The sequence below is a fragment of the Saccopteryx leptura genome, chromosome 3, assembly GCF_036850995.1.
Source record: "Saccopteryx leptura isolate mSacLep1 chromosome 3, mSacLep1_pri_phased_curated, whole genome shotgun sequence".
Taxonomy (NCBI): Eukaryota; Metazoa; Chordata; class Mammalia; order Chiroptera; family Emballonuridae; genus Saccopteryx; species Saccopteryx leptura.
The window spans coordinates 162,204,916-162,228,159 of NC_089505.1; the positions used below are offsets into that span (position 1 = coordinate 162,204,916).

The following is a 23,244-nucleotide window of genomic DNA, read 5'->3' on the forward strand; positions in this document are numbered from 1 at the left end:
TATCCCTCTGACTCATTGTCTCTGCAAAAAAAAAAATAAAAAAAATTAAATTAAATTAAAAAAAAATACACGTGACCACAGCACAGTACCTATTATGAAAAAATTGTATTCACATAGAAAACATGGACTGCAAACTTTTTAGGAGGAATTCATAAATATTAAGTGGTTTATGGGTGAATAGAAAAATAAGTCAAAATTAGCCATTCTCCATTCAAAGATTAAAAACGCATCTCTCTGTTGCTGAAGAAAAAAATTAAAACAAAAACAAACAAAAAAACAAAACGTGATTAACAGCGCCCAATTTTAAACGAGATAAAAACTATCATTTTTAGAAAATCAATTTTAAAAAAGTATAATTATCTTCTTTCATTGCAACAACGTTGTTAAAAACCACAAATAACACAGAAGTGCAGCCCAGCTATGTGAATGCCAGAGAACGGAGGTAAAAGGCTAACAGTGAATTAAGGGGGCACTAATAATCGAAAACAAGTAAATAGAAAGTGCCCTGGACCAAACGCTTAAGGGCTTTCCTTTAAGGTTTCGGAACCATGTCATAACAAATGGTTTTATTTCTTCCTGTTAGAAAACAATTTTTACTTCTTTCCAAAATGTATTGCCTTTCCCCTCGACCGTGTGATTTAGAGGTTGTTTTTAGCTGGAGCTCTGCAGGAGAAGATAAGTACTCAAGATAGTCTGAAGCCAGGAGAAAGCACCGTTAGAAACCTCCCGCGGGGAGGATAAGCATCAAACCAGGAAATAAGCCACGTCGCATTCTGGCCGCAGCAGTGGCGAAGGAAACCCGGTCCCAAATGGGACCGAATGACCCGTTTTCCTCAGCACAATCCCTCTCGCACGCTCTGGGGCTACCGCGAAGGTGATCTCCACTCACCGATTGAAGCACGGTCGCCAGCAGCAACCTGAGCCCAAACACCGGTCCCAGCCATCTAGCTGTCTCACCTGCCATCGTTACCATCTTCTGTAGGTCTCTGTTCAAAAGACCCCACGCTAGGGGAGTCCACTCCAGAGCCTGATTTTAAACAGGCTGCTAAAGGGCAGTTGCCATCGAATCTGTTAGTCTGCAGAGAGGGTTGACCCAAGGGCATACGGCAATTTATAGGTGATCAAAGGTCTTTGCATTTGATATAAATGTAAAGTCGTGGGTCCTTTTGATAACCCATGTCAGGCACTTTCCTAAACTCCCCAAATTTGCGCTACTCTGGGTTCCTTCCTTTCATTCACGACATTTCGTCAAGCAGCGAAGAAGCCCCACCTTAGTCAGTTTTGGCCAGCCTCCTTCTCCAAATTTACCCAATCGAATGCCGCTTTGGTGACGCCTATAGCAAAAGAAACCAATAGTTACACAAGCCGAGAGCGAAACGCTGGGTTGCTTGGATCTAATAAGCACAACCGACCAACAGCAGGGGGTGGAGCCTCTGGTTGCCGAGCAGCGTACGTGGGTGCGTGCGCGTGGTGGTGGAGGGGGATGGGCGGGGGCGGGGCCGGGGGCGGCGCAGCCGCAGCCGCAGCGCTGGCCGAGGAGCGCGCGGCCGGGAGCAGAGGAGGGAGGGAAGGAAGGAAGAGAGCGGGGTAGGCAGGCAGGCGGGCGCGGGGCTCGGTGACTGAGGCAGTAGAGGGAGGCGAGAGCCCGGCAGCCGCTTCGCGCTGTGTTGCAGCGCGGGCTTTTGGAGAGGGCGGCCGTCGAGTCCGAGACGAAGCGGGCACCGGCGGCGTTGGTGCTGGCGCCTGGGGGCGGGGGACTAGGGAGGCAGGCAGGGGGGTCGCTGCAGTGGTTCTCTCGCTGCCTCGCTCTCCTAGCCTTTCTGCCAGCTCGGTGGGCTCCTCCCGGTGTCTCCTTCGCCTCCGGGGCCCCGCTCCCCGCCCCCCGCGGTATGTCTTGATCCCGAGCAGCGGGTTTCATGGGGCTCCTCAGGATTATGATGCCGCCCAAGTTGCAGCTGCTGGCGGTGGTGGCCTTCGCGGTGGCGATGCTCTTCTTGGAGAACCAAATCCAGAAACTGGAGGAGTCCCGATCGAAGCTAGGTGAGGAGAAGAGTCACTTCGGGCTGAGTGAGTGGTGTGGAAGGGGCCGGGACCGGGAGGCGTTGCAACCCGAGCAAGTGGGCGTTCGTCTAACCTGGGGTCTGTCTTGGAGGCAGGAGGCTGACAGAGGCTGCAAAGAGAGCTGGGACTGGGCACATCGAGAGCACAAGTTCCAAAGAATGATGTGAATTGAGCTTGAGTGTTGTGCTGGGTTCGCGAGGTCACGGGACAGGTTGCAAGCTTGGGCTTCCCGGAGCCAAAAGGTTACCTCGAAGTAGGCATTCCGCGAGGAGAGGGCGAGAGGAGACCGAACTCGGCTGGGAGGGAGCGGGTACTGCCGGAGGAAATAGAAACACGCAGCTGGAGTGTTGTTCTCTTAAAAGTCGTCTCGAAAGCCCTGGCAGTGTCAGGCGAGGGGGATTTTAATTTGAGATATAGACACCTGGATACGGAATCTTTTGAGGATGAACAGCTCACCAAGGGCTAGTTGCGCAGAAACGGAGGGAGGTACTGAGTATGATGGTGAGTAAAAGAAATACACTGGAGTGAGTTTCACTACTGTGCTGGGGGCAGCAAGGGACCACACAACTGACGGGAGAAATGGGCTGCCCAGGTAGGTGAGGAAAACAAGTAAAACGCTTCAACAAGGTACTGAAACGAGGGATCCTGGCTTTTAAATAGATTTCTAGTGGTGCTAAACTGGTTAATATTTTGAACAGCGATATGTATATATGTACATTGTCTCTTGGCAGTGTTGTGACTTTAGAAGACGAGAAAACGCTGAACAGGAATTATATTGAGCTTTAAGTTTGTGAAGGGAAAAGTAAGATTATGCAAAAAGTTAACCATATGGTTAATTACCTTAAGGAGTTAACAGTGCTTACTTAATGGGTGAAGAGATCTTACGTAGGACAGCAAAATTGTGAAAGACCAGAAAAATGTACAGATTTAATAAGTACTTTCAGAGTAGTAGGGAACTTTGGCATTTATTAGGAACTTGGGATGGGGAGGGGTGTTTATAGAATGTCAGCTATACATTTTGATTTAAAAATGCACTTGGCACTTAAAAACTAGCTCGAGGCCATACTTTGAATATGGGAAAGTAATGTGAAGTGTCTTTATGCCTGCATTTTCACCTCAGCATCATTTTAAATACTTTTTGAAAAGCAAGCAATAAAATACAAGCAACAGTATAATTTAGACTAAGATGTAACAAGCTATAGTAGATGCTGCTGTGGGTAATGATTAGTATTTAGGACAAATGAAATGTATCAGCAAGTAATTGTAATGTTACCAGTAGTACCTGGTTTGTTGTTTTGGTAGACTTTGCAAAAAGCCATGGAGGTATTTTAAAGAGAAGTCCCTGAAAGAGCATTAAATCTAATTGAAGTGCAACTAAAGTTGAAGGCTAATTCTAGTCCTAAACTCTGTAAAACCGACCCCGTGCAGTTTTGAAGGGGCGTCAAGTTTATTTACTATGATTTAATTAATGAGTCTTGTGTGATGAAAAAATATTCACTTTAAATATTGAAGGTTGGTCATTACACTTTTTCTATTTGTTTGGATCCATTTAGCAGCACCCAGGGTTGTATTCTGGCTTTATTGACGAACCAGCTTTATAAAAATAAAAATGACTCTTAGAGAAATTTGAGTTTTTTTAAATTAAAATTTGTACTATTCTTTGTTGTATTGCTGTATGGATTTCTTTTTTTTAAATAAATTTTTATTAATTTTAATGAGGTGACATCAATAAATCAGGGTACATATGTTCAAAGAAAACATCTCCAGGTTATCTTGTCATTCAATTATGTTGCATACCCATCACCCAAAGTCAGATTGTCCTTCCTCACCTTCTATCTGGTTTTCTTTGTGCCCCTCCCCCTCCCCCTTCCCCCTCTCCTTCTCCCCCCCCCCCCAACCAACACACTCTTGTCCATGTCTCTTAGTCTTGTTTTTATGCCCCACCTATGTTGGAATCATGCAGTTCTTAGTTTTTTCTGATTTACTTATTTCACTCTGTATAATGTTATTAAGATCCATCCATTTTGTTGTAAATAATCTGATGTCATCATTTCTTATGGCTGAGTAGTAGTATTCCATAGTGTATATGTGCCACATCTTCTTTATCCAGTCATCTATTAAAGGGCTTTTTGGTTGTTTCCATGTCTTGGCCACTGTGAACAATGCTGCAATGAACATGGGGCTACAGGTGCCATTACGTATCAATGTCTTTGAGTTTTTGGGGTATATACCCAGTAGAGGGATTGCTGGGTCATAAGGTAGTTCTATTTTCAGTTTTTTTAGGAACCACCATACTTTCTTCCATAATGGTTGTACTACTTTACATTCCCACCAACAGTGAATGAGGGTTCCTTTTTCTCTACAGCCTCTCCAACACTTGCTATTACCTGTCTTGTTGATAATAGCTAATCTAACAGGTGTGAGGTGGTATCTCATTGTAGTTTTGATTTGCATTTCTCTAATAACTAATGATGATGAGCATCTTTTCATATATCTTTTGGCCACTTGTATTTCTTCCTGGGAGAAGTGTCTGTTCATGTCCTCTTCCCATTTTTTAATTGCATTGTTTGTTTGTTGTTGAGTTTTATGAGTTCTTTCTATATTTTGGATATTGGGCCCTTATCTGAGCTGTTGTTTGAAAATATCATCTCCCATTTAGTTGGCTGTCTGTTTATTTTGTTGTCAGTTTCTCTTGCTGAGCCAAAACTTAGTCTGATGTAGTCCCATTCATTAATTTTTGCCTTCACTTCTCTTGCCTTTGGAGTCAAATTCATAAAATGCTCTTTAAAACCAAGGTCCATGAGTTTAGTACCTATGTTTTCTTCTATGTACTTTATTGTTTTCAGGTCTTATATTTAGGTCTTTGATCCATTTTGAATTAATTTTAGTACAAGGGGACAAACTGTAGTCGAGTTTCATTCTTTTGCATGTGGCCTTCCAGTTTTCCCAGCACCATTTGTTGAAGAGGCTTTCTTTTCTCCATTGTGTGTTGTTGGCCTCTTTATCGAAAATTATTTGACCATATATATGTGGTTTTATTTCTGGACGTTCTATTCTGTTCCATTGGTCTGAGTGTCTATTTTTCTGCCAATATCATGCTGTTTTGATTGTCATGACTCTATAATATAGTTTGAAGTCAGGTATTGTAATGCCCCCAGCTTCATTCTTTTTCTTTGGGATTGCTTTGGCTATTCGGGGTTTTTATAGTTTCATATAAATCTGATGATTTTTTGTTCCATTTCTTTTAAAAATGTCATTGGAATTTTGATGGGAATTGCATTAAATTTGTATATTGCACAAAAAATTGTATATTGCTTTGGGTAATATAGCCATTTTGATTATATTTATTCTTCCTATCCAAGAACAAGGAATATTTTTCCAACTCATTGTATCTTTTTTGATTTCCCTTAACAATGCTTTGTAGTTTTCGTTATATAGGTCCTTTACATTCTTTGTTATGTTTATTCCTAGGTATGTTTTTGTTGTTGTTGCAATCGTGAAGGGGATTATTTTTTTGAGTTCATTTTCTAATGTTTCATTGTTGGCATATAGAAAGGCTATGGACTTTTGTATATTAATTTTGTGTCCTGCGACCTGACTATATTGGTTTATTGTTTCTAGTAATCTTTTTGTGGAGTCTTTGGGGTTTTCGATGTATAGGATCATATCATTTGCAAAAAGTGATACCTTTACTTCTTCTTTTCTGATATGGATGCCTTTTATTTCTTTATCTTGTCTGATTGCTTGGGCTAGAACTTCTAGCACCACGTTAAATAAGAGTGGAGAGAGTGATCAACCCTGTCCTGTTCCTGATTTAAGGGGGCAAGTCCTCAGTTTTATGCCATTTAATATGATGTTGGCTGATGGTTTATCATATATGGCCTTTATCATGTTGAGATATTTTCCTTCTATACCCACTTTATTGAGTGTCTTAAACATAAAGTTGTGTTGTATTTTATCAACTGCCTTTTCTGCATCTATTTATAAGATCATGTGATTTTTGTTCTTTGTTTTGTTGATATGGTGAATTACGTTAACCGTTTTATGTGTGTTGAACCATCCTTGAGATTCTGGGATGAATCCCACTTGATCATGATGTATTATTTTTTTAATATGTTGTTGTATTCGATTTGCTAGTATTTTGTTTAGTATTTTAGCATCTGTATTCATTAGAGATATTGGTCTGTAGTTTTCTTTTTTTGTGCCGTCCTTGCCAGGTTTCGGTATGAGGGTTATGTTGGCCTCATAAAATATGTTTGGAAGTATTGCTTCTTCTTCAGTTTTTTGGAAGACTTTGAGTAGAATAGGAACCAAGTCTTCTTTGAATGTTTGATAGAATTCACTAGTGTAACCGTCTGGGCCTGGACTTTTATTTTGGGGGAGGTTTTTAATAGTGTTTTTTATTTCCTCCCTGCTAATTGGTCTGTTTAGGCTTTCTGCTTCTTCATGACTCAATCTAGGAAGGTTGTATTGTTCTAGGAATTTATCCATTTGTCTTTGTTCTTCTTTTTCTAGTTCCTTAAGGTGTGAAGTTAAGTGGTTTACTTGGGCTCTCTTTTGTTTATTCATATAGGCCTGAAGTGATACGAACTTCCCTCTTACTACTGCTTTTGCTGCATCCCAGAGATATGTTGTATTGTCATTTTCATTTGTCTGTATATATCTTTTTTTTTTTTTTTTTTTTTTTTTTTTTGTATTTTTCTGAAGCTGGAAACGGGGAGAGACAGTCAGCCAGACTCCTGCATGCGCCCGACCGGGATCCACCTGGCACGCCCACCAGGGGCGACGCTCTGCCCACCAGGGGGTGATGCTCTGCCGCGACCAGAGCCACTCTAGTGCCTGGGGCAGAGGCCAAGGAGCCATCCCCAGTGCCCGGGCCATCTTTGCTCCAATGGAGCCTTGGCTGTGGGAGGGGAAGAGGGAGACAGAGAGGAAAGGGGGAGTGTAGAAGCAGATGGGCGCTTCTCCTATGTGCCCTGGCCGGGAATCGAACCCGGGTCCCCCGCATGCCAGGCCGACGCTCTACCGCTGAGCCAACTGGCCAGGGCCTGTCTGTATATATCTTTTGATCTCTGCACTTATTTCTTCTTTGACCATTCATTTTTTAAAAGTATGTTGTCTAGTTTCCACATTTTTGTGGGGTTTTTGTCCCTCTTTTTTTGCAGTTGAATTGTAGTTTCAAGGCATATGCTTGGTACAATTTCAGTTTTTCTGAATTTGCTAATGTTATTTTTGTGGCCTAATATATGGTCAATTCTTGAGAATGTTCCATGTACACTGGAGAAAAATGTATACTCTGTTGCTTTGGGATGAAATGTCCTGTAGATGTCTATCATATCCAGGTGCTCTAGTGTTTTGTTTAAGGCCAATATATCTTTACTGATTTTCTGTTTGGATGAACGATCTAGAGCCGTCAGCGGTATATCGAGGTCTCCAAGTATAATCATACTTGTATTTTTGTCAGTTTTTGTTTTTAGGTCAATAAGTAGCTGTCTTATATATTTTGGTGCTCCTTGGTTTGGTGCATATTTATTAAGAATTGTTATGTCTTCTTGGTTCATTATCCCCTTAATCATTATGAAATGACCATTTTTGTCTCTGATTACTTTTGCTGTCTTGTAGTCAGCATTATTAGATATGAGTATTGCTACGCCTGCTTTTTTTTGGATGTTATTTGCTTGGAGTATTGTTTTCCAGCCTTTCACTTTGAATTTGTTTTTATCCTTGTTGCTTAGATGTGGTTCTTGTAGGCAGCATACAGTTGGGTTTTCTTTTTTCATCCATTTTGCTACTCTGTGTCTTTTTATTGGTGAGTTTAATCCATTTACATTTAGTGTAATTATTGACACTTGTGGGTTCCCTATTGCCATTTAATAAATTGCTTTCTGTTAGTTTTGTATCTTGTTGATTCTTCTCTTTTGTTTTTCTATCATTTGTTTTTGTTTGTTTGTATTCCATACTTCTTTCCTTTGTTGCTACCTTTTTTAAGTCATGTCTTCTGTGGTGGTTTTTTCAGGGGTGGTTAGCATTAAGTAATGAAAAGGGTACCTACCATGTTCATTGTAGTACACTATCTTATGAGTGCTTCTGCACTCCATCGTCCTTTGCTACTGTTAATCTCCGTCTTCTCCCCCCCTCCTTTTTTTGTTTTTGTTTTCACAGTTTAAATTTGGTTTTATTGTGTTCTTGGTGGAGCATTTACTGGTGGTTTTGTTTTATTTTTTTTTTTCTTTGTATCTGGTTTGAAAACCCCCTTTAGTATTTCCTGGAGTGGACGTTTTCGGATGATAAGTTCCCTCAACTTTTCTGTATCTGTGAATGTTTTATTTCTCCTTTGTATTTGAAGGATAGCTTTGATGGGTATAGTATTCTTGGTTGAAAGTTCCTCTCTTTCAGAATTTTTTTTATTTTTTAATTATTTTTGTGTGTGTGTGGCAGAGACAGAGTCAGAGAGAGGGACAGATAGATAGGAAGGGAGAGAGATGAGAAACATCAATTCTTCGCTGCGGTTCCTTCATTGTTCATTGATTGATTTCTCATATGTGCCTTGACCGGGGGGCTATAGCAGACGGAGTGACCCTTTGCTCGAGCCAGTGACCCTGGGCTCAAGCTGGTGAACCTTGCTCAAACCAGATGAGCCCGTGCTCAAGCTGGCAACCTCGAGGTCTCGAACCTGGGTCCTCCACATCCCAGTCCAATGCTCTGTCCACTGCGCCACCGCCTGGTCAGGCTCTTTCAGAATTTTAAATGTTGGGGTCCACACTCTTCTATCTTGTAGAGTTTCTGCTGAGAAATCCGATGATAATCTAATAGGCCTTTTTTTATATGTTGTATTCTTTTCCCTGGCTGCCTTGAGAATTTTTTCTTTGTCGTTGTTTTGTTCCAATTTCATTACGATATATCTTGGAGTAGGTTTGTTGGGGTTAAGAAAACTCGGTGTTCTGTTGCTTCTTGAATTTGAGGCTTTAGTTCTTTCCACAGGCTTGGGAAGTTCTCGTCTATTATTTGTTTGAATATGTTCTCCATTTTATTTTCTCTCTATTCTTCTTCTGATATACCTATCATTCTTATGTTATTTTTGATGGAGTCAGACAATTCCTGTAGGGCTTTCTCATTTTTTAAAATTTTTGAGTCTCTTTCTTCTTCTCTCTGTTGTGCCTCAAATGGCTTGTCTTCTATGTCACTAATCCTGCCTTCTATCTGGCCTGTTCTATTAGCTATGCTTGTTACCTCGTTTTTTAGTTCATGAATTGAGTTTTTCATCTTTGTTTGATTTGTTTTTATAGTTTCAATTTCCCTGGTAATATATTCTTTGTGTTTGTTGAGTTGTTTTTTGAGCTCCCTAAATTGCCTTTCTGTGTTTTCTTGTATATCTCTGAGTATTTTTAGGATTTCTATTTTAAATTCTCTGTCATTTAGCTCCAAGGTTTCCAATATATTAAATTTTTTCTTCATAGAATTTTCCTCATCTATCTGTGCTACATCTCTGTCTTTTGTATCCATGATATTCGATTTCCTTTTCCTTAATGGCATCTGAGGGTGGTTTTGTTGATAGCACTTCGTGTTCAGCATGTGGGACTTCCAGATGCTCCAAGGATAGATTTTTCTGTCACTGGTTGAAGAACTTGTTGAAATTTTGGGGAGAGATATCGAGAGCGCTCCTCATGGCACCATTTCTCTGACGTCACTCCGCTATATGGATTTCTTAGACGTATTATGATAACTTCAATTTTTGCTTCCCTTTCCTTGCCTAACATTTTTTTTCATAATATCTGAAAGTGGTTTTTATAGACAAAATGTGAATGATTTTAAAAAGAGAGTCATCTGAAGATTTAGAAAGCCACAGGTGGAAAGTAATGTGGGTTTTTTTGTTTGTTTTATAATTTTTTTTTTACAAGAAAGAAACCTTCAAATTCCACCATAAATAATAAATATGAATCAAACTAAATAATTCTCAAAAATGAGCCTAATTCTCAAAAATGAGCCAAATAAAGGAGCCTCTTCTACAAAACACTTGAAGGAACTAATACTCTGGAGATGCAAAAACATGGCAAATAAAATGTATTATTTTATATCAGCAATCTTTTGATTAAAAAATAAAGTTTATAAAGGCTGTATTAAAATAGATGTTACCAGTTAGTCATCTTCCTTAGGAAAGGAGGGCAGAAGGCATAGTTTGACAATCAGGCTCTATACTATGCATTTTTATATGGATATTCTTATTTAACCTTCCAAGAACACTAGAGAAAGCCATTTTTACAGATGTAGGAACAGGCTCAAAGATTATATAACTTTACCACATAGCTAGTGTGTGTCAGAACCAGTGTTGGAACCCAGGTATGTCTTAATTTTAAGTCAAATATTTCCTTAATTATACCAGGGTGCTTGGAACTTTATATAATAAACATTCCCCTAAGGTTTAGCAGTTGAATAGAATTTTTAAACTGTAATACCATGTTAATTGCATTTATTGCAAAGAGTGAAGATCATTCTGAGAAAATCCAATTTCTGACACGAAGGAATTAGTTTAGTATAATGTCTGGCCCTTGTTTATGTCTGTATAATGAACATAATTATATTACCCAATGAAACAACTGAAATAGTTTGTTTCTGCTACAGGAAAAAAAATAATCTGTGGTTGTTTCTGTAAGTGTAAAATCACAATATTAAAAAGCATTTTTATTTTGGCATTAGAAAAACTATTAAACATTTTTGCCCTTAAAGGTAGTTTTTAGTGTTTTATCTTTCCAGTTGCAGAAGATTTCAGAGGATTGTATTGTCTGATGATCTCTTATGCACTTGATTTGAGAGTATTTGATAGTGAGATCCCTAATAGAGCAAAGATGTGTTCAAAACTTAGGTGTATTCATTGACTACTTGTGAAATTAAGTACATAAACAGGAATTTCTAAAAAAACCCAATATAATACAGTTTTTTTTTTAAATGAATATGGGATCATGGTATACATATTACTCTGTATTTTGCCCCCACCCCCACTTACTACCATAGACAACTTTCCAGGTCCATTATATACAAATTTGACTTGTTCTAATAGCTGGATAATATTGCATAGTTTATATGTGTCGTAGATTATTAAACCATTATGCCAATTATAAACATTCAATCCCCCACACCTTTTTTACTTTTTTATCATTTTTGGGGATTATAAACAGTGTTATAAGAGATATCTTTCTATTTCCATTTTACTCCTTGTGTGTTGGTATCCTTTGCACCAGGATAAATTCTCCTATCTATGGGATTGCTGGGACAAAGAATATGTGTTTTATAATTAAGAGATTTAAAAATTTGGTCCTTTCCAAAAAAAACTTGTTTTCCAAAAGGTTACAGTAATCTTACACTGCCAACACAAACTCACAAACACTGAATGCTGTAAGCGTTTAATTTTTGCCATTATGAAGCTGTGAAATGATATATAGTTGCATTAACTTACATTTCCTCAGCTTCTTATTGGGGTGAACATCATTTATTTGTTCATTTTCATTTGTTGGTTTATTTTATCAGGTTTTTGTTTTAAATGTTAGAATCGGTAATTCTGCCTGACCAGGCGGTGGTGCAGTGGATAGAACGTTGGACTGGAACGTGGAGGACCCACGTTCGAGACCCCGAGGTCACGAGCTTGAGCGCAGGCTCATCTGGTTTGAGCAAGGCTCACCAGCTTGAGCCCAAGGTCGCTGGCTTGACAAAGGGGTCACTCAGTCTGCTGTAGACCCCTGGCCAAGGCACATATGAGAAATCAATCAATGAACAACTAAGGAGCTGCAATGAAGAATTGATGTTTCTCATCTCTCTCCCTTCCTGTCTGTCTGTTCCTATCTGTCCCTCTCTCTGACTCTCTCTGTCTCTGCTACAAAAAAAAAAAAAAAAAAGTAATTATCTGTATATATTTTACATGGTTCTCTACAAATCTCTTATTTGCCCTTTGACATAATGGTGCATTTTACTTATATAGAAGTTATAACATTTACACAAACATATAAATTTAGGCAAGTAGATTTCTTTTGTGTGTGTGTGTGTGTGTGACAGAGACAGAGAGAGGTACAGATAGGGACAGACAGACCAAAAGGGAGAGAGATGAGAAGCATCAATTCTTTGTTGCAGCACCTTGGTTTCTCATTTGATTGCTTTCTCATATGTGCCTTGACCCGGGAGTGGGGGTGGGGTAGGGCTACAGCAGACCGAGTGACCCCTTGGTCAAGCCAGCGATCTTGGGCTCAAGCTGGTGAGCCTTGCTCAAACCAGATAAACCCATACTCAAGCTGGTGACCTTGGGGTTTTGAACCTGGGTCCTCCATGTCCCAGTCTCTATCCACTTCACCACTACCTATTCAGGCTAAGGCAAGTAGATTTTTTTAAGTTGTTTTAAGAAGACTTCCCCCAGTTGAGATTATGTACATTCATAGTATTTCATAATTTTTTTTTTTACATTTAGCTTATTAAAACATCTGTCAGTAAATAGCCACTTATGGCAGATATTATGTTCATAAATAACCCATTTTTCTCACTGTATATTACAGTTCTTCTTTTATTTATATAGTATTAACTTTTTGTATGTTCTTAGATCAGTTTTGGACTCCATTTTTTACCACTAATCAGAGGTTCTTTAAGTGTCAGGGACCCATAGATAGGCTTCACGGCATCCATGAATTCTCTGAACTTAAATGTACAGCTTTCATCATATTTGCAAAGGAATATGAGATCCTGTTAATAGTAGGAATCACTGATTTGTAGTAGATGGTTTATATTTAATGGAGTGAGTGTGTTTGTTTTTTAATAAAATATACAACATATACAGCTTGTGAGTTACATTTTTTTTTTTTTTTTTTGTATTTTTCTAAAGTTGGAAACGGGGAGGCAGTCAGACAGACTCCAAGATGGGCGCTTTTCCTGTGTGCCCTGGCCGGGAATCGAACCCGGGACTCCTGCACGCCAGGTCTACGCTCTACCACTGAGCCAACCGGCCAGGGCCTGAGTTACATTTATGATATAGCATATTAGTTATGAAAAAATTGCTTTGGGTGTTACATTGAAAAACTTTATTAAAATGTATACTTAATTTTCCTAATGAAATATGGAAGATGACATAGAGTCAATAAGGACAGTTACTTAACTGTGTACTTAAAACTGTATGTCAGAATTTGTTGCTTTTTTACAAAGGAGTTCTTTCTGAATTTCAGGAACACATTTGTTTCTATTGCTGACTATTGGAACAATGCAGTGAAACCTTTGTTACATACATGTTAGAATTATTTGCTTGATAATTTTATTTTCTATAAGGCCTACAAATTTTAAGTAATATTTGTTATTCACATTTTAAAAATATCACTATATAAGTTTATAAATGCTTTAGGACATAATCTTTTCAGCAACGAAAGTAATTCAGAATGGAATGGATTATGTAGCCATTTTTATTGGTGAAAATTATGTTACCCGTTGTTCTTAAAACCTTGCTAAACTAATGAACTGACAATTCCAGGGCCGAGGTTGAGACAACTCTTTGCAATTTGGTAGTTTTCACAAGTGCCTGAAACCACACAATACCTCTAAAATGTTCACTAGAATAATAGATTTTTCTTCTTTTGAAATTGTTTGGGAACCTTACAAGTGACTGTTTAGAGGACTTTGGGTCCTTGGAATGCAGTTATTCTAGAATTGCTCATTGGTGCCTCACTTAGGAGTCCTGGATAGAATATCTAGTGCTATGGAGTAGTTGCCTGAAACAGTTGATCTCAATTATGGTAATCCCGGGATGTCTTTCTACCAATCTTTTGAGCCTTTCAATAGCTTTTTGGCACTTAGTGAAATTGAAATAATAATGAATATTCAAACACTGTCTTTCAGAAAGAACACTTTTGAGGGATGTCCTTATAGATGGACTTGATAATCATGGTTCACTATAGCTGTTTATAATTATCTACAGTGTGTCCGTAAAGTCATGATGCAGTTTTGACCGGTCACAGGAAAGCAACAAAAGACGATAGAAATGTGAAATCTGCGCCAAATAAAAGGAAAACCCTCCCAGTTTCATACCTATTCAGTGCAGTTCGATGTGGGCTCACGCACAGATTTTTTAGGGCTCCTTAGGTAGCTATCCCGTATAGCCTCTACAGACTCATCACTGACTGATGGCCTACCAGAACGGGGTTTCTCCACCAAACTGCTGGTTTCCTTCAACTGCTTATCCCACCGAGTAATGTTATTCCTATGTGGTGGCGCTTCGTTATAAAAGCGCCGATATTCACGTTGTGCTTTGGTCACGGATTCGAATTTAGCGAGCCACAGAACACACTGAACTTTCCTCTGTACTGTCCACATCTCGACTGGCATGGCCGTGGGCTGCTCCGCTGTATACACGGTGTTACATCATCATCTGCGCGTGTGCACATGCTGCCACATCATCCTACAGAAACTGGGAGGGTTTTCCTTTTATTTGGTGCAGATTTCACATTTCTATCGTCTTTTGTTGCTTTCCTGTGACTGGTCAAAAGCGCACCATGACTTTATGGACACACTGTATTATACTTGTAATGACATTTATGTACTCTGTCATTCTAAATATTCTAAATATATTTTTTTAAAACACTAATGATGTTCAAATTAGTGAAGCAAGAGGAACCCAAGCCTATTTTTTCACTATGGAAAAAGTTTTATGTGATAGTTCTGTTACTGTCAGTTTTCCTACAGTGAGTCATTATCATATTCTCAAATGGGGAAAATGTGTTCTGTATCCTGCATTTTAATTTAGGAATTTTTACTTTAAAACATTTTATTCACTCAGCTATTGAATAGAATAAGTTGTACCTTTAGAATTATTTCTGGAATTATGAGAATCCCAGAGAACAGAGTTCTTGACTCAACACTGCTTCAAAGGCTTTTTAATCAGGTCAACAGTTACTTGCTATTTTGCAATCAGAAAATTTGGTAGTCCAGAATGATAGAGTCTATGGGAGATAAACTGTGGTTTGATCACCTCTTTCATCATGCATTATTGTTATTTCATTATTTCCGCAATATAGTATTACTTTTAAGCAGTGGTCAACCTTGTTAAAGTTGCTATACAGTTTCATGAATAGAGCAGTGATTTGATTTACATATCATAATAACTTTTATGTCTGTGGATAGCCCTTGATTTTCCTAATTAGCAGTAAAAACATTATGAATGAGTTGCTGGATTTATTGGAAACTCTATTTACTTGCATTTCAATTGTAACTTTAAGACTTTTCTTAATTCATTTCTTAGTGAGTTTACCAAATCAGAATTGAGGATGACAGAATTAAAGAACTCCATGAATCTTTTATATTTTATCTAACTTTTCTGAAGTGTAAGTACCCCATAAGTGGAGACTATGTCTCAATTTTCATTTGGGTTCCAAATTTTAAGCATATGTTATTCTGGGCCTTGGAGAATTACCATCTAGAAGAAAATTATCAAGGGACCCTATAATTTTCTAAGTGTGTATTATCCTGAATTTATAATAACATTGGAAGAGTGGGATTTATTTTTTCTTTGGTTTGTTTTCCATTTAAGCAATATCTTAGGACACCATTCTTTCCCACTGTCCACCTTAATTACCAATTTAATTTGAAAACTTTCACCTGCCTGCCTAACCAGGTATGTTTTTACGTGAATTGACACTCGCCTAAATACCCAAAATTGACTATTCTATCTATTTACATGCTTATAGTAATATTTGCTCTTACAGGAGAAATGGTAAAGAGAGATGAGACAAAGAGGTAAGGAAGAGAGTTATTTTTCAAACATTAAAGACAATGGTAAAAATAAAATTTGTAGTTTACAAACTACAAATTAGAATTATTCCAGGAATAATTCTAATGCTTTTGGGGTATGACCAAACAGTTTTAATGGAGGGAAATATTGTTCCTGTCTCCACAAATAATGTTCTTTGAGATAAGAGGTAGTTTTAAAAACTACTTAGTAAAAATAGTAGGTTATTTTATAGTCTCTATAAATGGAGTTCTATGTGATGTATATTATAGCTGGTTTTGAGATTTTTTACTTAAATGATGATCAGTGTAGTTAAATGTTTGCAATTGGCCTAACCAGATGGTGGCGCAGTGGATAGAACATTGGACTGGGATGCTGCTGACCCAAGTTCAGATCCCTCAGGTCATTGACTTGAGCACGGGCTCACCAGCTTGAGCACAGGGTTGCTGGCTTGAGCTTGGCATCATAGACATGACCCCATGGTCACTGGCTTAAGCCCAAAGGTCACTGGCTTGAAGCCCAAGATTACTGGCTTGAGTGCAAGGTTGCTGGCTTGAGCAAGGGGTCACTCATTCTGCTGTAGCCCCACAGTCAAGGCACATATGAGAAAGCAATCAATTAACAACTAAGGAGCCACAGCTAAGGAGACACAATGAAGAATTGATGCTTCTCATCTCTCTCTCTTTCTGCCTGTCTGTCCCTATCTGTCCCTCTCTCTGTTTCTCTCTCTGTCTCTGTCTCTTCACTAAAAAAAAAAAAAAAGATTTGCAATTGGCTTAGATGTGCAGCCACAATAGCCTTCCCAATATTTCATCTCTGTTTAAGATTTACCTAGTCAGTCACTACTCTGGACAACTGCAGGCCTCTTTACAGGGCCAGAATGTGGTCTTTTAAGCAGACAGCAGAGAGCAGCAGAAATTTTGGGCATCTGCAGATAAGACTAGCTCTAAATGAAAAAGAATCTATAAGACACAACCCTGGCCGGATAGTTCAGTTGGTTAGAGCATTGTTCCAAAGTGCAGAGGTTGTTGGTTCCATTCTCGGTCAGGGCACATACAGGAACAGATTGATGTTCCTGTGTGTCTCTCTCTCTCAATTTCTTTCTCTCTTTCTCTAAGATCATGAAACACACATACACGCACACACAAATAAAATAAAATAATACAATAAAATAAAAAAGAATCTATGAGACACTGAACAAATCATACCTGGTTTCATTTCCCAAATTTACTAGTCAGAGAAGTTAACCCTTTACCACTCCCCAAACTATGGATGATTTTTAAAAAAAATACAATGTATTAAGACTATTAAGTATTTGTCAATTTTTTCCTAGATATTAGCTGGCTTTTCAGTTTCGCTTATGGTATTTTTATCTATGGCAATACATTTAGCTTTTGATACAAAGTCATTCATCTTTTAGGCTTTTTGCTTTTGGTAAAAATACATATTTAAATAAAGATAAATATGTTTATATGCACACACACATAATTTTATTTTTTTACACACATAATTTTATAAATGTATATATGTTTAATGGTATTTTACCTTCATTTACTTCCATATGGGTGTTCCTTTCTTTTTATAAATCTAATTTCTGAAATACATCATTTCCATCTCTCTGAAAAATTTGCTTTAACATTTCTTGCAGGGCAAGTCTACTGGTGACAGATTCCTTCAATATTTGTTTTTCTGAGAAAATCTTGATTTGTCTTCCACCTTTTTTTTTTTTTTTTTTTTTTTCATTTTTCTGAAGCTGGAAACAGAGAGAGACAGTCAGACAGACTCCCGCATGCACCCGACCGGGATCCACCCGGCACGCCCACCATGGGGTGACGCTCTGCCCACCAGGGGGCGATGCTCTGCCCCTCCGGGGCGTCGCTCTGTTGTGACCAGAGGCCAAGGAGCCATCCCCAGCGCCCGGGCCATCTTTGCTCCAATGGAGCCTTGGCTGCGGGAGGGGAAGAGAGAGACAGAGAGGAAAGCACGGCGGAGGGGTGGAGAAGCAAATGGGCGCTTCTCCTATGTGCCCTGGGCTGGGAATCGAACCTGGATCCTCAGCACGCTAGGCCGACGCTCTACCGCTGAGCCAACCGGCCAGGGCTGTCTTCCACCTTTAAAGGATCATTTTGCTGGATACAGAATTCTAGATTTTTTTTCCCCCTTTCAACACTTAAAGTATACTCTTTCCTTTCAGTGCTTTCTTGTTGGCACAGTTTCTGAAGTGAAGTTCTATGTAATTCATATCAGTGTTCTTCTTATATAAGATATCCTTTTCTCTGGCTTCTTTTGAGACTTTCTCTTCCATTGATTTTTCTGCAGCCTTTATATGATATGCCCAAGTGTAGATTATTTCAGTAGATATCTTGTTTGATGGTTTCTGAGCTTCATGGATCTGTGGTTTGGTGCGTCTCATTTTATTTTGGAAATTTTTCAATCATTATTACTTTACATATTTCTTCAATTCTTTTCCTTCTGATATTCCCATTATATACATAGACACATGCTGAACCTTTTGTAATTATCATGCAGTTTTTGGATCTTTTTCTTTTTTTTTGTATTTTTCTGAAGCTGGAAACGGGGAGAGACAGTCAGACAGACTCCCGCATGCGCCCAACCGGGATCCACCCGGCACGCCCACCAGGGGGGAAGCTCTGCCCACCAAGGGGCGATGCTCTGCCCCTCCGGGGCGTCGCTCTTGCCACGACCAGAGCCACTCTAGCGCCTGTGGCAGAGGCCAAGGAGCCATCCCCAGCGCCCAGGCCATCTTTGCTCCAGTGGAGCCTTGGCTGCGGGAGGGGAAGAGAGAGACAGAGAGGAAGGAGGGGGGGGGTGGAGAAGCAAATGGGCGCTTCTCCTATGTGCCCTGGCCGGGAATCGAACCCGGGTGCCAGGCCGACGCTCTACCGCTGAGCCAACTGGCCAGGGCCTTTTCTTTCTTTTTTTTTTTTTTCCTCTGCTTTTCAATTTGAGAAGTTTCTATTGACATACCTTCAAGATCACTGAGTTTTTCTCCACAGTGTTCAGTCCACTGATGAATCCATCAAAAGCATTCTTCATTTCTGTTGCAGTGTTACTGATTTTTGTAATTTTCTTTTGATTCTTTCTTAGGGTTTCCATGTCTATGCTTACATTGCTTACATTATCCACCTGTTATTGCATGGTATCCACTTTAGTCATTAAATTTTCAGTGTGGTAATTCTAAAATTTTTTGTCATATATGAGTCTGGTTCTGATGCTTGCTTTATCTCTTTAGACTATTTTTAGCCTTTTAGCATACTTTGTAATTATTTTGTTGATAGTTGGACATGATGTATTGAATAAATGGAACTTAGGCAAATAGACCTTTAGTGTGAAGTTTTTATGTTATTTGGCTAGAAGTTGGGCTGTTTACTAATTGTTGTAACTGTGCTGTCAGAGGCTAAAAAGTTCTATAGTGTCTTTGTTGTCTTTGAATTTTCCTAGCTAGTTCCTAAAGCTTGTAGTTTTTTCAGCTGTACCCTGTTGTTATATAGGAGACTTATTGATGGTTTAGGGGCAATAGGGTATGTTTCTGGGCCATCCTGCTACACTGTTTTATCTAACAATTCTTGTGTTAGCATATACTACTCTCAATTTTTTTTAGTAAGGGAGAGGAAGGGAGATAGTGAGATAGATTCCTGCATGTGCCCCAACTAGGATCCACCTGGCAACCCCCATCTGCAGCTGATGCTTGGATCAACCAAGCTATCCTCAGCACATGAGGTTGACACTCAGACCAACCCAGTTATCCTTAGTGCCCGGGCCCACACTCAAACAGGTTGAGCTACTGGCTGCGGGAAGAGAAGAGGGAGAGAAGGACAAGAGGGAGAGAAGCAGATGGTCACTTCTTATGTGTGCCCTGACCAGGACTTGACACAGGATGTCTACATGCTAGGCTGATGTGCTATCCACTGAGCCACTGGCCAGGGCCCTGCTTTGAATTCTTATCCTTCCTTACTTGGTAGGGATAATCCTTCCTGTATCACACTTTGCTTTACTTCTGTATTTATTTCACTTGAACCCCAGAATCATTTTGTTAAATTAAAAAAAGGCATTAGGATTATAAATTGAACTGCTTAATAGTAATAATATGATTAGAATGGTAGTGTTATGTTTGGACTTCCCCATCAGGAGACATATTTCCCTTTATTTGGGTCTTTTACATTTTGGAAATTTATAATTTACTTTGTCTCAGTTACCCAAATTTCTTGTGAGATGAATTTTCTGAAATTTTAAAATCTATTTTGGAATAGTTTTAGATTCAGATGAAGTTGCACAAATATGGTACAGAAAGTTCCAGTGTACCCTTTACACAGCTTCCTCTAATTATAACACTTTACAAAACTATAATACAATGATCAAAGCCAGGAAATTAATATTGGTATAATACTATTGACTAATTTATTTGGATTTCCCAGTTTTAACATGTAGTCTTTAAATCTCTTTAAATATATACATATATATCTGATATTATTATTGGAAATCCTTCCACTATGTACCTTTCTCCTCTTACCTACTTCCTATATCCACCTCTTTCTGTTCTAGAGTGAGAATGCTCTCAATTTTCCAGAGCTGCTTTGCCAGTAGATTTTAAAATCTAAAAGATTTTCAGGTGCTTTTGTTGAAATTTTTACAAAAGTAATCTCATTTGCTAATATTATTTTTGTTTCTTTTATACTATGTCATATTGTATTGGTTAGATTTCAAAATTATGCTTATTTTGTGCCTGATTTTTACATGTTGGGCTTCACTATTAAGAGGTAAGTTAGCTACGGATATATATTATTAGTTGATTTCTGTATACTTGGTATCAAAAGTAATTATTGAAATCTAATGAGTGTTCTTACCATGTTTTAGGAATTCCAATTACTTTTATTTTTTTAAAAAATTTTCCATTGGTTTGAGAGAGAGGAAGAGAAAGAGGGCATGGGTGAAGGGAGGGGGGGGGAGGGAGAGGGAGAAAAGCATAAACTCATTGTTCCACTTAGTTCCCTGTAGTTGTGCAAACATTGATTGCTTCTTCAGAGGCGGGATGATGCTCTATCTACTGAACCATCTGGCCAGCATGATTTAACTGAACCATTTCATTTAATCCTCATAACCTCCTAAGAGAACTATCAATGTGTGCTGTTTTTATAGGTAAATAATAAATTGGCTTAGGTTAAATAATTTGCTTGCTTAAGGCCACATAGTTTAGGAAACAGCTTAAACCTAAGTTCATTTTTTATTCATTTTGTTTTTAAGCTTTCTTTTATATTACCTCTTATAGTAAGAGAAAAGGTGATTTTTAAGCTGCTCAGATGAATTTGATTCTAGGGCCTGAATGTGTACCATGGAAGTGTCCTTCTAAAATTGAATAAATTAATTTCACAAAATTCTTTTTTTAATCACTTTTTGCAAACTGGTATGTCAGTAAAGTAGACTTAGCAAAACTGTATATTTGTTTTTAAAGGATGGCAGTGTTAAGCCTGCACCTCCCTTCCCTCCTTCCTTTTTTATTTCCATAGGTATTTGTTGGGAGATACAGTCATTATTGAGTATCTAAATGTATCAAAAAAACCTTTAGATAGATGTATATGCAATTAGTTGTGAGAGTACACAGAAGTTTAATTATGAAGAACAAGATATAGTTAACTTTCTGGAAAATGTCAAATGTTAACTGCTCTGCAGTTTAAGTTTAGTATGCATTCTTTCTTATTTCTGATGACTTTGATAACTTTAAGATGATGTCAGTTTTACTGTGACTTAGAGTAAATGAATCATAAATAATAGAATCTTTAATTGAAAGGAGTGTTGAAGATTATTTTACTTAGGTTTCCTCCCAGTGTAGGAGTGCTTTCCTCTGACAATTTTTAGCATGTTATTTGTGGAGAAAGGATTTATTTTTTATTCCTAGCTACAGTTTTTAATAGTTTTCCTAACTCGGCATCACTCTTACACATTTCTTGTCAGATTGCCTTTCTTTCTATCTTGTGTATATATATCCCTTTCAGATCTGAGTCAGTCATTTTAGTGTAGCTATATTGTTTCTTTTAGGTACCTTTAAATTTTGCATTGGCATTCATTGGAACCTTCTTTTCCATCTGTCTTACACTTATTTCAGTAACTCACTGAGGGAAAAGTTGTAAAACCACACTTATGCTTATAGATCTTAACTATGTAATAATTCCTTTAAAATGTGTTTTATTTTTGTTGTCTTTGTTCTTTATTACATGTATACTCAAACAACAATCATTTAGTAATATCTAACTAGAATACTTGTTAAATGTTTTTAGCTTGCATGTCTTGCATTGTGCCATTACTGTAATGTTAATACTCTGAAATCCTCTGGAAGGAAAGGCAAGGTTGATTTCTTCTGGTCAAAGGAAAGATGCATTGGTAGAATGATATAAAAAGCATATTCCTTTTTATGTTTTAAGTTGGATTGTATTTAGAGACATCTTTTTTCAGGAGTTTTGTCCTAAGTTAATGAGAAGTTGGGTGAGCTTATTTTCTCACAGAGGTAAAGAGCTTGAAAATTTGAAATTAAAGTGTACACAGACTTTTTTTCTGTATGGAAATGGAGATATTTTCTTGACTCAATTAAAGCATTGTTACTTACTATTTTAATTAGACTCTTCTTTCCCAATACTTAAAATATCAATCACTTTTAATTAAGTTGCTGTGAATAATTCCTCCTGCTCATTTCTTTTCAGCTTTTTTATTCTCTTCCCAATTGAGATTTTTATACTTGCTTTCTTTGACAGTGTTTTTGTGTGTGTGTTTTAGAAGATGAGAACTTCCTACGTAGCTTTGTGATAGCCCAGTTATGAAAAACAGTGGGATAAATATTCACATGTTATTGCTTTCTTTTATTGACTGGGGTGGGGTGAATTAGTAAAAAAACAAACAAGAAAACCCCCAAAAAACCCCATTGAATTTTGGCAAGTGTTCAATTTGGCTAATTCAGCAACTGCTTATGAGTAAGTTTTTTGCAATCTTAGAACTAAGGAGTTGAGAATAATGTATGGGTAACTGATTAGTATCCACCTCACATAAGTGTTTTATGGATTAATTGATTCTTAGTCTATGAAATGTCAAGACAGTATAAATGCAAGTTACTATTATGATAAACTAAAAGCTGCTTTGAAAAAGAAAGTAATTCAGCTGGTTGGAGAAACTTCCTATAAGGGAAAGACTGGATTTGAGTTTCTCTATGGTCTTTCATTCTGAATACTAATTAGTACTTGAACATATGTAAAACTTGTTTTGTTTTTTTTTAAATATAGTTGTGAAGTGTTTATGCAGATTAATTCAATTTAAATTTTTTTTTGCCATATAAAATGTGTAGGAGGGCTTCTTGAGGTTTGCTTACAGACTTGGTGTTTTCTTATTGGTAGGGATGAACAATTTTTGTCATTACCATTTGGACATTTATTTTC

At 38.1% G+C, this 23,244-nt stretch overlaps 2 protein-coding genes across 3 annotated transcripts in view; one reads left to right on the forward strand and one right to left on the reverse strand.

Moving 5' to 3' along the window:
* Window positions 1–1,232, reverse strand: part of SELENOF (selenoprotein F) — a 48,603-nt gene extending 47,371 nt beyond the window's left edge. The window contains exon 1 of the mRNA XM_066376722.1: window positions 890–1,232. Within this exon, the coding sequence (XP_066232819.1) occupies window positions 890–973 (84 nt within the window). The 5' untranslated portion in view covers window positions 974–1,232. The remainder of the gene's footprint in view (window positions 1–889) is intronic.
* A 285-nt stretch (window positions 1,233–1,517) lies between these two features.
* The window catches only part of HS2ST1 (heparan sulfate 2-O-sulfotransferase 1), a 205,622-nt gene continuing 183,895 nt past the window's right edge, over window positions 1,518–23,244 (forward strand). The window contains exon 1 of one of the 2 annotated variants that reach the window (XM_066376723.1): window positions 1,518–2,040. In XM_066376723.1, coding sequence (XP_066232820.1) covers window positions 1,917–2,040 — 124 coding nt within the window. In that variant the 5' untranslated portion in view covers window positions 1,518–1,916. The remainder of the gene's footprint in view (window positions 2,041–23,244) is intronic. The other variant, XM_066376724.1, reaches the window with a different exon arrangement.